The sequence below is a fragment of the Desmodus rotundus genome, chromosome 5 (genome assembly GCF_022682495.2).
Source record: "Desmodus rotundus isolate HL8 chromosome 5, HLdesRot8A.1, whole genome shotgun sequence".
Classification (NCBI taxonomy): Eukaryota; Metazoa; Chordata; class Mammalia; order Chiroptera; family Phyllostomidae; genus Desmodus; species Desmodus rotundus.
Window position 1 is genome coordinate 145,016,515 of NC_071391.1, and position 16,946 is coordinate 145,033,460.

The 16,946-nt window shown below is 36.7% G+C and overlaps 1 protein-coding gene across 3 annotated transcripts in view; it reads right to left on the minus strand.

Moving 5' to 3' along the window:
• RMDN2 (regulator of microtubule dynamics 2) overlaps window positions 1-16,946 on the minus strand; it is a 53,674-nt gene that overhangs the window by 20,872 nt on the left and 15,856 nt on the right. For all 3 annotated transcript variants that reach the window (XM_053925243.2, XM_053925244.2, XM_053925245.2), the window contains exons 3-4: window positions 7,027-7,201; window positions 5,330-5,432 (exon numbers count right to left, since the gene is read on the minus strand). In XM_053925243.2, the coding sequence (XP_053781218.1) occupies window positions 5,330-5,432; window positions 7,027-7,201 (278 nt within the window). The remainder of the gene's footprint in view (window positions 1-5,329; window positions 5,433-7,026; window positions 7,202-16,946) is intronic.

Sequence of the window (16,946 nt, forward strand, 5' to 3'; positions counted from 1 at the left end):
AGGTGAAAAAAAAAGAGCACAGCGGAGAACAGAGTGAGTTTCTCCACTAAAAGAGTAAGGGAAGGCTGAAGTTGGAGAAGCTGGCACCGTGTCATTCACAATAAAGAACAGGCTCAGTACACAAAAAAAGTCTCCCAATCATTTTACTTAGTTTAGAATAACTTTTAATAATGTAAAAATTACTTTGAATAGATGTTTGTTTATTGGCTTGAAAAATCCAAATGCTTACAACAAACCTGTACCACATTCTGAAAATTTTTCTCAAAATGTGCCTGTTTTATTTTATACCATCTCCTTTTTCCCTGTTCCTTTTTTTTTTTTTTTTGCCTTGGAAAGAATATCCAATGACTTGCAAAATGTCCCTCTAAATAAGTAGTTGAGATAATGTATATAAATCTTTTAAGAGTTATTCTCCTATTTGTTAACTTGTGAAGGTGGTACTTTATGGTCCTATCCATTAAGAGAAGTACTTTGTGTAGAAAGCTCCATAAACTGGAAAAAAATTAAAAAGTGAAGTATTTTAATAATAACTGATATTACATTGTGGACATGTTAGAAGAGTTAGTAATTTATAAATAAATGATTATAAAGCATAAATGCTTTTTAATGCTTAACAAACAATATAACCAAATCAACATTGTAGCTATGTTGCCAAATGAACACAAACAGCTTTTAGTACACACTTCCACAAGCCTACAGTACGGGGGGGAGAATAGAAAAGGAAGCGGGTAATATACGGTCCGGTTTCACACCGGTTTCACAGCCTCATTTATGCAGCCGAGGGCTGAAGGGAAAGACATTTCCCTTACAGCATTGTATTTGGTAACCTATTTGAGGCATTTGTCTTGATCATTTAATTCTGGAAATTATAACAACGTTCCTGTAGATATAACTCACATTTTATATCTAATACAAGTTATGATCAATCATAGCACTTCAAAAAGATGTACTACATAATGGGATACCCCAATTTGAGTTTGTGAAAGCATTCTGCATTCTCCAGGAACCAATCTTCCCTCAGATAACAATTTCAATATGCTATCATGAGAATGACACTCGGCACTCTTCCTCCCTCGTACTGAGTTCCAACGTCCTTCAAAGGCTGATCCCAGCTGCAGTGTATTTACTTTGTCATCACCAAGCACCCACGACCTGTCCACTGAGTGATAACTGGCTGTCCCCGTGTTGTTCCACACAGTAAGTTCCTTAGTGTCCCACTGTCTTCATCATAGTTACATCTCCCCCCCACCCACCTCTCCTTCCCTCCACCCTTCATTCTACCATTGCTCAGTAATTTACTCAGTAATTTTTAAATAAATATTTCTTAAATGGATGAGAAAAGCAATTCTTTTAAATTTATTTCAGTAACTAAATGAACACTTCTGAGGCTTCACTGCTTTTTCTTTGACACAATAAACTTTTTTCTTATTTTGAGTATATCCTACTCTAATTTATAGTACACTCTTGTCCCTAAATTTCCTCCAGCGTATTTCTTCTTCCATTTTTACCAGCTCATACATTAACTCAATTAAACTCCCACTCCATTTGAAAACAGATCCCAAGTGATTTCACCTGTGTGAAACCATTACTTCCACAGGGAAGATTTCCCTGCACCAATGCCCACCCGCACTGTCATATCCTCCTGCTACACATTCTCTGCACACCAGCCTCCTTCTTTACTAACAATGTTTTTCAGTTTGTTTCTTTATGTGTATGATTATTTGAATAATACTGCCTCTCCCACAGAGCCACAAGATCCTCTGCAGTCAGAGACCATGTCTATTTTGCTATAATATTTCTACCTTGAAATACAGAAGGAGACCTAATGCCTGGGGTAGGATTTATTCCAGAAATGCAAGGCTGGTACAACATTCACAAATAGATAAATGTGATTCACCACATGAACAAAATTAAGGGTAAAAACCACATGATCATGTGAATGATGCAGAGAAAACATTTGATAAAAATCCAGCACCCACTTATGATAAAAACTCTCAGCAAAGTGGGAATAGAGGGAACATACCTAAACATAATAAAGGCCATATGTGACAGACCCACTGCCAGCATCATACTCAATGGGCAAAAACTACAAGTGGTCCCCTTAAGATCGGGAACAAGGCAGGGATGTCCACTCTCACCTCTCTTACTCAACATAGTACTGGAAGCCCTAGCCATAGCAATCAGACAAGGAGAAAAAATAAAAGGCATCCAAATTGGAAAGGAAAAAGTAAAACTATCTTTATTTGCAGGTGACATGATATTGTACACAGAGACCTCAAAGATTCCATCAAAAAACTACTAGAATCCAAAAGACGAATTCAGCAAAGTAGCAGGATACAAAATTAATACCCAGAAATCAGTTGCATTTAGTATATGCCAACAATGAACTAATAGAAAGAAAGAAAACAATCCCATTCACAATCCCATTCAAAAAGAATAAAATACCTAGGAATAAACCTAACCAAGGATGTAAAAGACCTGTACACAGAAAATTATAAGAAACTGAAGAAAGAAATAGAAGAAAATACAAATAAATGGAAGCACATATAGTGTCCACTGATAGAAAGAATTAACATCACTAAAATGTCCATGCTACCCAAAGCAATCTATAGTTTCAACCCAATTCCTATCAAGATTCTAAAGACGTATTTCACAGAACTAGAAAAATATTTCAAAAATGTATATGGAACCACAAATGGCCCCACATAGCAACAGCGATCCTGAGAGAGAAGGACAAAGTTGAAGGAATCATGCTACCTAATATCAGACTATATTATAAGGCCACAGTAATCAAAACAGCATGGTACTGGCATAAAAACAGACACACAGATCAATGGAACAGAGTAGAGAGCCCAGAAATGAACCCACACATTTATATTCAATTAATATTTGACAGAGGAAGCAAACACATACAACGGGCTAAAGATAGTTTATACAACAAATGGTGCTGGGAAAATTGGACAGATATGTGCAGAAAAATGAAACTAGACCACCTTCTTACACTACACACAAGAATAAACTCAAAATGTATTAAAGATTTAAATGGTAGACCCCAAACTGTAACAATCCTAGAATAAAATATAGGCAGTAAAATCTCAGACACTGCTTGTAGCAATATTTCACCTGATATATCTCCCTAGGCAAGGGAAACAAAAGAAAAAAAATAAACAAAAGGGATTACATTAAACTAAAATGTTTTTTTCACAGCAAAGAAAACCATCAACAAATGAAAGGACAAACCACAGAATGGGAGAACATATTTGCTAATACATCTGATAAGGGGTTAATATCCAAAATTTATAAAGAGTTTATAAAACTCAACACCAAAAAAAAACAAGCAATCCAATTAAAAAATGGGCAAATGATATGAATAGACACTTCTCCAAAGAGGACATACAGATGGCCAATAGACAAAAGATGCTCAATGTCACTAATCATCAGAAAAATACAAATTAGAACCACAATGAGATACCACCTCACAGCTGTCAGAATGGCCATCATCAATAAATCAACAAACAACAAGTGCTGGTGTGGATATGGTGGGAATGCAGGTTGGTGCAACCACTGTGGAAAACACTCTGGAGGTACCTCAAAAAATTAAAAATGGAACTGCTTTTTGACTCAGTAATCTCACTTCTGGGAACATATCTGAAGAAACCCAAAACACTAATTCAAAAGACCATAAGCACCCCTATGTTCATTGAAGCGTTATTTACAATCGCCAATATTTGGAAGCAGCCCAAGTGTCCGTCAGTAGATGAGGGATAAAATAATTATGGGACATTCACACAACACAATACTATTTGGCTGTAAAAAAGAAGAAAAATTTTACCCTTTGCAACAGCATGGATGGACCTAGAGAATATTATGCTAAGTGAAATAAGTCAGAGAAAGACAAATATCATATGATTTCACTCATATGTGGAATCTAATGAACACATTTGCTTTGAACTAACAAGCAAAATAGAGACAGACTCACAGATAGAGAGCAGGACGACCGCTGGGGGGTGGGGCGGGGGTGGTTAGAGAGTGAAGGGATCAAGCAAAAAGGAAAAAGGACTCATGGGCTCGGATAACAGGGTGGTAACTGCGAGGGTGTGGTGGGTATAAGGGGGCTAAATGGTAATGAAAAAATACAATAAATGTTTTGAAATGTATTTAATATGATGAATCTTAGAACAGTTTATATTGATATACTTTGTTTTTCTTAGTAGATATAAACAATCAGTTTGTTCTTTTTGGTTAAATTTTCATTTACCTTCAAGTTAATAAATCTCTTCTCTAGAATTCCATTTTGTCTATGGCCTACAAGACGACTTGCTGTGGAAAAACTACCCCACAAACTGATGGTGAATTTGTAAAGAACAAGAGGATTCCTCTCATCCACCTCCCACTAAGAGAGAGTCAGAGCAGAGGTCAGCTGGCAAGGAAATCTACCAGTGGAAGAAATGTAATTACAGAAGTTTGGAAATACTTCCTCCTTGGAAATAAAAAGGACAGAAGAAGAGACTGGAAGGAAATCCGAAGTATCATTATCTTCCTGCTGTTTCCTCCTCATGTTATCTTAGAGAAGAGAAACTTGCAAAAGAGAGGAATGAAAGAATTAAAGAAGTTTTTAGTCAGATCATTACCCTGAAGCTCACGGAAATGGCAGTGAAGGGACTTCTTGCAAGAAAGAGTTCCGCTATCCAGTGAGAGTCAAGGCAAAGTATGTATGTATAAATGGGTTAACATTCTGGCTGGTTTTGTTTTGTTGTTTTTATTAAGGAAAATTTCAAAAATAAGCAGAAGAGTATAGAGAAGAGTATAATAAACCACCATGTACTACTTATCGCTCAGCTAAAACAATGATCAACTCAGGGTTAATCTTGTTTTATCAAGATAAATTTTGAAAAAAACTAATTAAGGTCTGAGTAGTTATTTTTTTGTGGCACCTGGAGTTCCACATTATAGGAAGTGGGGGGCTATTTTAATTGTGGTGAAAGACTATGTTTGAGGATAAGTGTCTTCTGCCTCTTATTGCTTCTCGACCATTAGCACTTCACGTCTCATCTTTCTGTGGCTTTATTATATAAACATTAAAAGCTAAAATTTGAGTTTTCCAGTTGTTTATTCTAATATATTCAAATATTTTTAAAGAACATATACTTAGTCCTAAAAAACCATTCTGTCCTTAGATTATGTGTATTTTTCAGTACCAGGATATACTAAAATAGATTAAACATATTAGTTTTAGCTCAGATAATTTAGCTTTAATTAAAATTCATTAGTGTTTTATTATAGGCAATAATTGCCACTTGAGGATAACCAATCTTTACAAAATACTTACCAATATTAGCGTAATGTTTCTTTTCTTGTGTGTTTGTAGAAAGCTCACACATGTCTCCATAAGCACGAGCGAACCGCCAAATAAACTCTATTTCATCTCTAAACTGAAAAGATAGAACTGCACATCAGACTGACTCAGGACCTTGGCCAAACTAAAAATGTTCTCCACTGCAACTTTAAAAAATTAGGTAGGTAAGCTGGTATGTATAGATGACTGAATCTATTCCTGTGCGTCTAACATTTTAAATTAAAATATTCATGGCTACAAAAATGACTTAATATAGCATTACATTTGGGACTTAAAACCAATTAACACTATCCAGACATTAGCCCCACACCTACGTAGAAGACAGAATTGATAGATGCCAGAATCTACACATTCTCCCTGGGTTGTAGTATCCTCTTCTTATTTATCTTCTAAGTTATCTACCATCGATGCAAAGTTTCAACGAGCATTTCAGATAATATCAGTAAGTTATTACAGATCACAAATACTCAAAAGAGCAGTCATTTTTTTTTTACCTAAATTACCTAAATATAATCCTGGAGATTAAAAAACTTCTAGACAATGTGTTACTAAATCCTCAAAGATTAGACTTGTTTATGAGAAAGAGATTTATTGCTCCTTGGGATATTGCAAACTCTTATTTTTGATGTTGGCATTGGTGTTGGTGGTGATGGTGGTGGTGATGATATTGGTGTTGGTGGTGATGGTGGTGGTGGTATTGGTGTTGGTGGTGATGGTGTTGATATTGGTGTTGGTATTGGTGGTGATGGTGGTAGTGATGGTGTTGGTGTTGATGGTGGTGGTGATGATATTGGTGGTGGTGGTGGTATTGGTATTGTTGGTGATGGTGATGATATTGGTGTTGGTATTGGTGGTGATGGTGGTAGTGATGGTGTTGATGGTGGTGGTGGTGGTATTGGTGTTGGTGGTGATGGTGGTGGTGATGATATTGGTGCTGGTGTTGTTGTTGGTGGTGGTGATGGTGGTGGTGGTGGTGTTGGTAGTGATAGTGGAGGTGGTGGTGGTGGTGGTGATTGTGACAATGGCAGGAATGGGCTTCCCCAATTCATCCCAACATTAAACACTGAAGAATAACCACTGATAGAAGTAGATTAAAATACTTATATTAGTAATTTTTATGTTAATAACTGTTACATTAATAACTTTAAGTTAGAAAACTTAAAATGTAACTTTTCTTCCTCCCCAAGAGTAGCAATGTGTCTCATTATTTATCTGTTAAAAAATATTTATTAAATACAACAAATTAATAAAAATCAAAGTACCCTGTATTTTGCCATGTATAACACGCACCCACATTTTTGCGCACATTGTATAGCAATGGTACACACTGTAACATTGTTATACCCGTGGTATGTAATCATTACGCCCATGCATGTATAGTAAGCATCCTTATTTTTCCATCAAAAGGTTGGGCAAAAAGTGTGCATTTTACACAGCAAAATATGGTAAATCTCAATACTCATGTCTCCAGTTCCCACTTTTATGATCTTAGAGCCTAATAAACTCCTACAAACACATCACACAACTTTTAGTCACATTACAGAAACACTGCAGCAGTCGCTTAGCTCCTGTAAACTGTGACACAACTCTTATGGTTATAACACGAATGGGACAGTAGATTAAATTAAAAAATCAAAACTATATGCACGTTATCATCATATATCTCTTACCTTTTCTTTGTGGTCGTAAAGTAGTTCAAAACTCTCCGTCTTGCTGGACTCGTTCGTGCGTAAGCGATCCACCTTCTGCAGAAGGACATTCAAGTTTAATTCCTCAGTGTACGCGTTCAGTGCTTTAAGGGCTGGGAAACTCTGTTCTTCTGTATCGGTGTTAGCGGTAATATACCTAAAATTGCAGAAATAACCATCAACTCTCTTGAAAGTTACATGATAGTAGCCAGAGTGATCCTTTAAAAATCATTCCACTCTTACGCTGACAGCCCTTCACTCCGAGAAAAAGCTCAAGTCCTCACCACAGTCCACGAGGTCCTATGCAATTTGTCTCGCAGCCCACACCGCCTCTCCTGTTCCTACGCTCTTCTCACTCACTCGGCTCCACACTGGCTGCCCAGCTGCTCCTTAAACGTGCTAGTCACACCGCTACCTCAGGACCTTCGCTTGCTCTTCCCTCTGATGGAATGCTCTTCCCTCATACCCTCACCTCCTTGGAGTCTCAGCTCCAACGTCGTCATCTCCATGCGGCCCACCCAGACCAACACCAATAGTCCATGGGATACAGCAACCTCCACCCTGCAACCCACCCGTTCCCTCCACGGCCAATCGCCCTTATCACTCTCGGCATTTCTTTCCTGCAGTATCATCTTCTACTATACTAACCTACTACACGTGCTGTTTTTTCTCAGTATCGCCCCCACTAGACTGACAACAGGGTTCTCTGTTTTCCCAAGTGATGCATCAAGTGCCTAGAACAGCACTCGACACAGAGCGGGTATGCAGTGAACATCGCTGCGTGCTCGGCAGGCAGGCACTCAATACACGCACACGCACACATACATATTTATAGTTCCACATGATGTTGTAATCCTTAGTTTTTAAAAACTCATGCTACTTTCTACATTTTCCTCTTTTTTTTTTGGTGGCATACAAAAAACAACCTGTTTTCATTTATCCAAAACATGTCCTGTTCTAAAAAGATTTTAAGGAGGTACGTAAGGATGTATAACATATAGAGAACAAATTAAAAGTAGTGAAAAAAGATAAAAACAAGGCCAAATGTGAGTGAGATAAATTTAAAAAATACATACACTTTAAAAATCTATATCCTTACTACAAGGGACCCAAATCTTCCAGCAGCCAATGTAGTCACAGTCCCCAGCAAATACTAACAAAGATACAAATGAAACAAGTTTTTGAGAGAAAGGCAACTGTTTCCAATACAAGATAAGTTTATTTCAAAGCCCTTATAAAGAAGATACTATATGAAATGATATTCAAGTTCTTCAACAACATTATTAATGGAAACTTCATTCTTCCAGTTGCCCAATCAAAAACACTTAGAAACATCCCTGGCTCTTCTTTTTCTCTCCTAGGCAATATCCAGCCTGTTGGAAATTCCTCTGGGTTCTAGCTTCAAAACAGATCCAGAAGACAGCCACTGTATCACCACCCCTGCCTACTGCTGCCCTGGTCTGAACCGCCATCTTCTCACCTGGGTTACTATAATCACATCTCCCTGCCACAGTCCTTGACCCCTACAGCTTATTCTCCACACAGCAGCCAGAACAGCCTTTGAAAAACTTGATTCCAATCATGTCACCCTGTGCTCAAAACCTCCAATGGGTGTCCAAATCCGAATGAAAATCTGAGACCTTGTTGTGGTCCACAAGGCCCTACACAGCCAAACCCAGTGCCCCTACCTCATCCCCCGCTCTCCTCCCTGCCCACAGCCCTCCAGGCGCTCTGGCTTCCTAGAGAGTCCTTGAACGCCTCGGTCACAGTCCTGCTTTAACAGCTTTGTATTTGCTGTTCCTTCTATCCCGTCTGTTCTTCCCTGTATAGCCACGCAGTTCAATCCCTTGCCTGTTTCACATACTTGTTCAAATGTAGCATAACCCTCTTTTATTGCAGAGGAGATGATTATTTACATAGACAACATTTTAAAATCTGCAAGTTATGACACCAGCACGAGAGCTTAGCAAGTTGGCTACATGTAAGATTGACATATAAAAGTCAGTTTCATTTTTATGTATTAGCAGCAAAAAACCTAAAAAGCATAATTAAATAAAATATTTAATTTATAATGATCTCAGAGAATATCAAACACCTAGGAATAAATCTAATACAAAATATGGGAAAATTCTATGGAGAACATTATAAAAAATGCATTAAAAGATGTTCATAAAAGGACCTATTATGCATGAAAAAAATATCATGTCCATAGTTAGAAACACCCAGTATCATAAATATGTAAACTCTCTCCAGATTAATCTACAGATTCAATGTAATCCCAATTTCATGAAACTAAAAGGAATTTTCATGAAGTTTCATGAGATGACTTTAAAAGTGACATGGAAAAGTAAAGAGCCTACAGTAGTCAGAGTACTCTTGAAGAAAGAGAACAGGGAAAGAAGATTTAACTCACCAGAAATGAGGACCGACTCATTTCTGAAGCTTTATAATTATAAAGCTACAATAATTAAAGACAGTGTGTACTGGTACAAGAATAAATGGGTGAGTGATGGAATAGAGCAGAGCCCAGAAACAAACCCATCCATACGAGGGGGCACCCCCCAAAAAACTGGGATTATCTTCTGGAGGGCAGCCCTTCGTAGTACAGGCTTCCCCACTAGGTGAGTGTTCCAGGAAGCCATCTGTATCAGTGCACCAGCTGGTGTCATGGAGAGGCTACGATCGGACTCAGTGAATTTTTTTTTGAAGATTTTTTCAACGCATCTGCCCATTTCCTGATGGGTGATTTTACGAGCGTACCTGCCCCCACTGTGCTAAGTGTTCAGCAGTTTTTAACCCAAAACGGCCTGACCCTGATGCCCCTCCCTCCCTATTCACCTGATCTCGATCCTCAGTGACTTTTTTTTGTTTCCCCAGATGAAAAAAGTCTTCAAAGGGAAACGTTCTGCCAAAGTGGGAGAGGTGAAACAAAAAAATGGCAGAAGCACTAAAAGGCACCAAAACCGATGAGCTCAAAAACTGTTTTGAGCAGTGGAAAAAAAATCTCGATAAGTGTATTGCATCGAATGGAGAGTACTTTGAAGGTGACATGTAAGAATAAATACACAATTTTTTACAAATAAATTCCGTTTTTTTTGGTCCCCCCTTGTATATGGAAATGTGGAATATAACAGATCTCATGTCAGTATGGATTGAGCTGAAAAAAGTGGTTATCTCTACAAAAACAAGATGAAATTGAATCTCTACCTTTTATTATTTAAAAATAACTCTAGATGGTATAAAGAATTAAAAATGTTTTTAAACTCTAAGTAGAGAATATAGGTGATTATCTTTCATTCTCTGGGGCAAAAAAAAATTTTAAAACTGAGGTAAAAAAGCATTAACTATAAAGAATTATTAATTATAGATGAGTAATCAATTTGACTATATTAAAATGAAAAACTGCTGCTAATCGATAGATACTTTCAAAAATACAAAAACAATTTAAAAACCAGAAACAGGTATTTTGTAACACACCTAACTGGAGAACATTAATATTAAGAATATATAAATATTTCCCAAACTCAGTGACAAAAACACAGTAAACTCCATAGAAATGTGCTCAAAAACATAAATAGGCTTTCCCAAGTGAGTAAATACATGTAGCCAAGAACAGATGTCAAACATTCACTGGTGATGAGAAATGCAAATAACAACCACAGAGAGCCACTGTTTTACACCTTTTCATTTCCAAAATTTAAAAAGTCTGAAAACACCAAATTTTGGAGAGGAAGTTCGTCCACAGGGTTCCATGTGTATGTGAATTGGTAAAACCAATTAGGAAAGCACATCGGCCTTATCTTCCTGTATTGGACCTGCACGTACCTAGGGCCCAGTAGCCCAAGTCCCCTCCCCTGTGCAGAAGGAGAGCTGCGTGCAGATAGAGACAACAGCACTTTCCCAACAGCAAACACCGGGCAATAACCTGCACGCCCAACAGCAGAGTGGGTGAGTATTAGACGACAGTCGAAATGAGAGAAATGCGGGGATGTGCACATGCAGAATATAGAGGAGGCTTAACAAACTTATATTGAGCAGAAAAAAAGCTCCTAAAATTCTACACAGTAGGATCCCCCTTCTATAAAAACAATGAAAGTTAAATGTTTTTTAAGGAATATACACATGCAATAAAGTTATACAAAAAGGAAAGCCAGGAATGAACAATACGGATTCAGAATTAAGGGCTGGCAGGGGAGCAAATGGTTTCATGAGGATTATTGTTTAGGTCCTATCTTTTAGGAGAGGGCTTCATGGATACTTACTATACTGTTTACAGCTAAGCAAATAAATGGGTAAAAGTGACACATGCACGAACCAATCATCAGGATCTGCATGAGCTAAAGATAATTTTTAATTCAATTTTATGCACCAGAGATATAATAAAAAAGTTATAGTAAAAAGAAAGTAATGGCATTAATATCAGACATAATATTCTTTAGGGAAAAAAGCAATTAATTTAAAGACAGACATAAAACAATACTTCTATGCATCTAAAAACACAAGCTTCAAATATATAAAAAAGCACAAATTAAAAGATATACAAAGAGAAATTAAATCCACTAATCAGAATGGGAGATTTTTTAACATAAAAATTCTAAGTAATGGATAAAATACATGAAAAAAATAAGAAGGATACAATATGAACACCAAAATTAACAAGCTCAGATCTAACCAACATACACAGAACTAGACATGGAGCATCTGAGAACACTTTCTTCTCTAGCACGTATGGAATATTTAGGAGAACCGTCATGTGCTCAAGGCCGGAGAGCATGCCACGGAAGATAACAAACAATCTGTCCTGCAGGCTGTATTCTCTGTTCACAATGCCACTCAGTTAGAAATCACCACTACAAAGTAGTGGGGAAAACTAAACATTTAAAAATCATTAAAAAAATACACTTCTAACTGTATGCTTCCCAGAATGGCTAAAATGAAAAAGACAAAATCCTAAGGGTGGGTGAGGGTGTGGGGAAAACGGAGATCTCATATATGGCTGACAGGAGTGCAAGTAGGTCTAAGCGCTTTGGAAATACGTTTGGCAATGCAACTGAAAGCTGGATACGTGTGCTCTATGGATCTAGCAATTTCACTTCCAGGTATATGCCCAACAGAAATGTGTACCTATGTTTATCCAATCACAACATTCCACAACGGGAAACTATCAAACGACCATTAGAAATAGAAAGCTTGAATACTGTGGTATATTTACACAATAGAGGAATACTTAGTAACGAGAATGAACAATCTACAGCTATACACAACAAAATGGATGAATATCCCAAAATAATGTCAACTGAGAGAAGCTAGACACAAGAGTACATAGCATATTATTTCATTTATATAAAGTAAAAAAATATAAGTTTAACTAATTTATACATTCAGAAATCAAGTAAACACAAAGGAATGCACTAAGGGAGGAAATGAAAGGAAAAAGCTATATAAGACACATAGAAAAGTAATAACAAATGGCAATAGTAAGTCTTTCCCTCTTAGTAATTACTTTAAAAGTAAATGGATTAAATTCCCCAATCAAAAGATACAGGTTGGTAGAATGGAGAAAAAAATCAGAATGAACTATATGCTGTCTATAAGAGACTCATTTTAGAACTAAGGACAGGTAATGGGTTGAAAGTAAAAGGGTAAAAAGGATGTTTCATGTAAATAATAACTAGAAGAAAACAGAGCTGGCTATACTAACATCATGGAAAATGAACTTAACTTAAAAACTTACAAGAGACAAAGAAGGACATTATATAATTAAAAGAAGACTCAATTTGCCAAGAATATGTACCAATAATAAACATATATTCACGAAACATTAGAGTCCCTAAATACATGAAGCAAACATTGGCAACTGAAGGGAGAAACAGACAGCTACATAACACTCCTAGGAGACCTCAGTAATCAAAAACCTCCTACTACAAGGAAAAGCCCAGGACCACACGACTTCACTGCTGAAGTCCATACACATTTAAAGAATAATTAAGACGAGTATGCCCTGGCAGGTGTGGCTCAGTGGATTGAGCGCCAGCCTACAAAAAAAAGGGTCGCCAATTCAACTCCCAGTTAGGGTACATGCCTGGGTTGCAGGCCAGGTCCCCAGTGGGGGGTGTGCAAGAGGCAAGCACACATTGATGTTCCTCTCTCTCTCTTTCGCCCTCCCTTCCCCTCTGCCTAAAAATAAATAAAATCTTTTAATAAAAAATAAAATAAAATAAAACAACTATTACTCAAATTCCTCCAAACAGTTAAAGAGAAAGAACATTTCTTAACTCATTCTATGAGGTCATCATTATCCTGACACCAAAGCCAAACAAATACACTGTAAGAAAAATTGAACAATACTTTTGATAAATATTGATGCAAAAATCCTTAATAAAACAATAGCAAAAAAGATTTGAAAGCACATTAAAATGGTTATATGCAATGCAAATGGGATTTATTCTGGGAACGCAAGGATTAGTCAATATATGAAAATCAATCAATGTAATACACCACAATAATAAACTCAAGGGGGGGAACAATAATAATTTCAATTGGGATATTGAAATTATTGAAAGTCAGCAAAGTTGCAGGATACAAAATAACTTCCAAAAATTAGTTGTTTCTATATATTAATAACGAGCAATCTGAAAAGGAAATAAAGAAAACAGCTCCTAAATGCCATCAAAAAGAATAAAATATAGAGAAATAAACTTAACCAAGGAGGTGAAAGACTTGTACCCTGAAAACTACAACACATAGATGAATGAAATGAAAGAAGACACAAATGGAAATCTCGTATCATGGGTTTGAAGACTTAATATGGTCAAGATGGCAATATTACCCATAGTGATCTATAAATTCAGTATAATCCTTCTCAAAATCTCAACAATGTCTTTTGTAAAGATAGAAAAATCCATTCTAAAATTCATATGGAAGATCCTAAGTAGCCAAAACAATCTTCAAGGAGAACAAAAAAGTTAGAGGTCTCACACTTCCTGATTTAAAAACTTCTTACAAAACTATACTAATGAAAACAGTAGGTACTGGCATAAAATCAGACATATACATCAATGGAGTAGAATAGAGAGCCTAGAAGTAAACCCTAAGGTATATGGTCAAATGGTTTTTGACAAAACTATTCATGGGAGAAAAAAACAGTCTCCAACAAATAGTACTGGAGGGAAAAATGATAAAACAGAAAAATAACATCTTAGCCCAATGACACCTTTAGGGGATATTTTATAATGGCAAATAATTGAAAATAATGTAAATTCCTTTCCTCTTTTAAAAGACTAATTACATTCTGCCCTGGCTGGTATTGCTCAGTGGATTGAGTGCCAGCCTGCAAACCAAAGGGTTGCTGGTTCAATTCCCTGTCAGGGCACATGCCTGGGTTGTGGGCCAAGTCCCTAGTTGGGGGCACGTGAGAGGCAACCACACATTGATATTTCTCTCCATCTCTGTCTCCCTCCCTTCCCCTCTGTCTAAAATTAAATAAATAAAATCTTTAAAAAGAGATTAATTACATTCTAACTTAAGTATTTTTTAACTGCCTATATACATTGTCCCCTCATTAGTTATTCTGATAAGTACATTTATAAACACTGCATAATGGAAAAAAATTGAAAACATATTCACTCTTGAAAATAAAAATTTTAGAGATACTTTTTAAAATAAAATTTTATTTAATAGTATAAGATAAAAATTTTGTAAAAAATCTGAAAAATATTAACTTTAGAAAATAAAAATAACTAATATAACATTTTTATCTCTGATTTCAGAGTTCTATGAATTCCTGGACACATACATGCATGTGTATTAAAAATATTTAGTTTTCAGACTCATAGATGGAAAGCAGGCTGACAGCTCTGGAGGCAGGGGGTGGCTAAGGGATGGAGGGATTGAGCCAAAAGGAAAAAGGACTCATGGACATGCACAACAGTGGGGATTGCTCAGGGCAGGGGGGTACAATGGGACACCAAGGTAGTATAAAAAAAATACAACAAAGATTAAATTTAAAAATATATATTATTTAAAATAAAAATTTAAAAAAATGAGAAGAAATACACTCAAATATTAAAAGCATCATTTTCTTTGGGGGAAAAAAAAGTAGTTAAAACATAGCCCAAATGAGCCCCGGCTGGTGTGGCTCAGTGGATGGAGTGCCGGCCTGTGAAAAGAAAGGTTGCCGGTTTGATTCCCAGTCAGGGCCAGGTCCCCAGTTGGGGGCATGCGGGAGGCAACTGATCAATATTTCTCTTATACATTGTTGTTTCTCTCCTTCTCCTTCCCCTTCCCTTCCCCTTTCTCTAAAAATAAATACATAAAATCTTTTAAAAAATAAATAAAACATGACCCAAATGGAAGGACAGAACAAAACTCTGTAAGAAGAACTAAATGGAGGCTAGATGCAGAATTCAAAACATTGGTTATACGGATGCTCAATGAACTTAGGGGAAGAACAGATGAACTCAGAGAATGTCAGCAGCATAAAAAGGACATGGAAACCATAAAAAAGGACCAGTCAGAAATGAAGGATACACTAATTGAAATGAAGAACAATTTACAGGGAATCAACAGTAGAGTGGATGAAACTGAGGGTCAAATCAGTGATTTGGAATATAAGGAAGCAAAAACACCCGATCAGAACAGCAAGAAGAAAAAAACAATCCAAAAAAATGAGGATAGTATAAGGAGCCTCTAGGATAACTTCAAGCATTCCAACATTTGCATCATGGGGGAGCTGGAAGGAGAAGATAGAGAAAAGGAAAGTGGAAACCTATATGAAGGAAACTTCCCTAACTTGGTGAAAGAAACAGACATACAAGTCCAGGAAGCACAGAAAGTTCCAAACAAGATGAACCCAAAGAGGCCCACACCAAGACCTATCATAATGAAAATGCCAAAAGTTAGACAAAGAGAATCTTAAGAAAAAAGCAGCTAGTTACCTACAAGGGAGCTCCTATAAGACCATCAGCTGATTTCTCAAAAGAAACTTTGCAGGCTAGAAGAGACTGACAAGAAATATTCAAAGTCATGAAAACCTAGATTACTCTATCCAGCAAAGCTATCAATTAGAATTGAAGGACAGATGAAAAGCTTCCTAGACAAGAAAAAGCTACAGGAGTTCATCATCACCAAACCATTATTACATGAAATGCTAAAATGAATTATTTAAGAACAGTATGAACAAACAGATGGCGATAAATACGCATCTATCAACAATTAAATCTAAAAAACAAACTAAGCAAACAAGTAGAACTGAAACAGAATTATAGATACAGAGAACATTTTGATGGTTGCCAGATGACAGGGGGGTTGGGGGATGGGTAAGAAAGGGGAAGGGATTAAGAAGTACAAATTGGTAGTTACAGAATAGCCATGGGGATGCGGAGTACAGCACAGGAAATAGTATAGCCAAACAGCATACGGGCACGACCTAGAGACGTGGATGACGGTGTGGGGACTGCCTGAGGGAGTGGGGGCTGCTGGGTGGAAGAGAGCAAAAGGTGAAAAACTGGGAGTAATAGCAAAATCAATAAAACATACTTTTAAAAAAGTATTTAACTAAAATATCTGGTTTTAATACAGTCTACATAATTCCATGACAATTTTTCACTGAGGGTTTGATCCTTGTATTAGTAAAAACATTACCTGTCAGTGGAATGTGTGGCATGAGAAATAAAGCTAACAGGGCTCATACAAATGACAATTTCTGAATGGATACACGGAGCAACGTACAGGGTGGAGCAAAGTAGGTTTACAGTTGTGAGGATGCAAAACAGTTTATTCTTATAGTATTATTTATTAATTATTGTATTATTTTCCATATGAACAACTGCAAACCTACTTTTGCTCCATCCCATAGATTATATAGGAATACTACCTGTGACGACTAGACTAGGAGAAAAGAT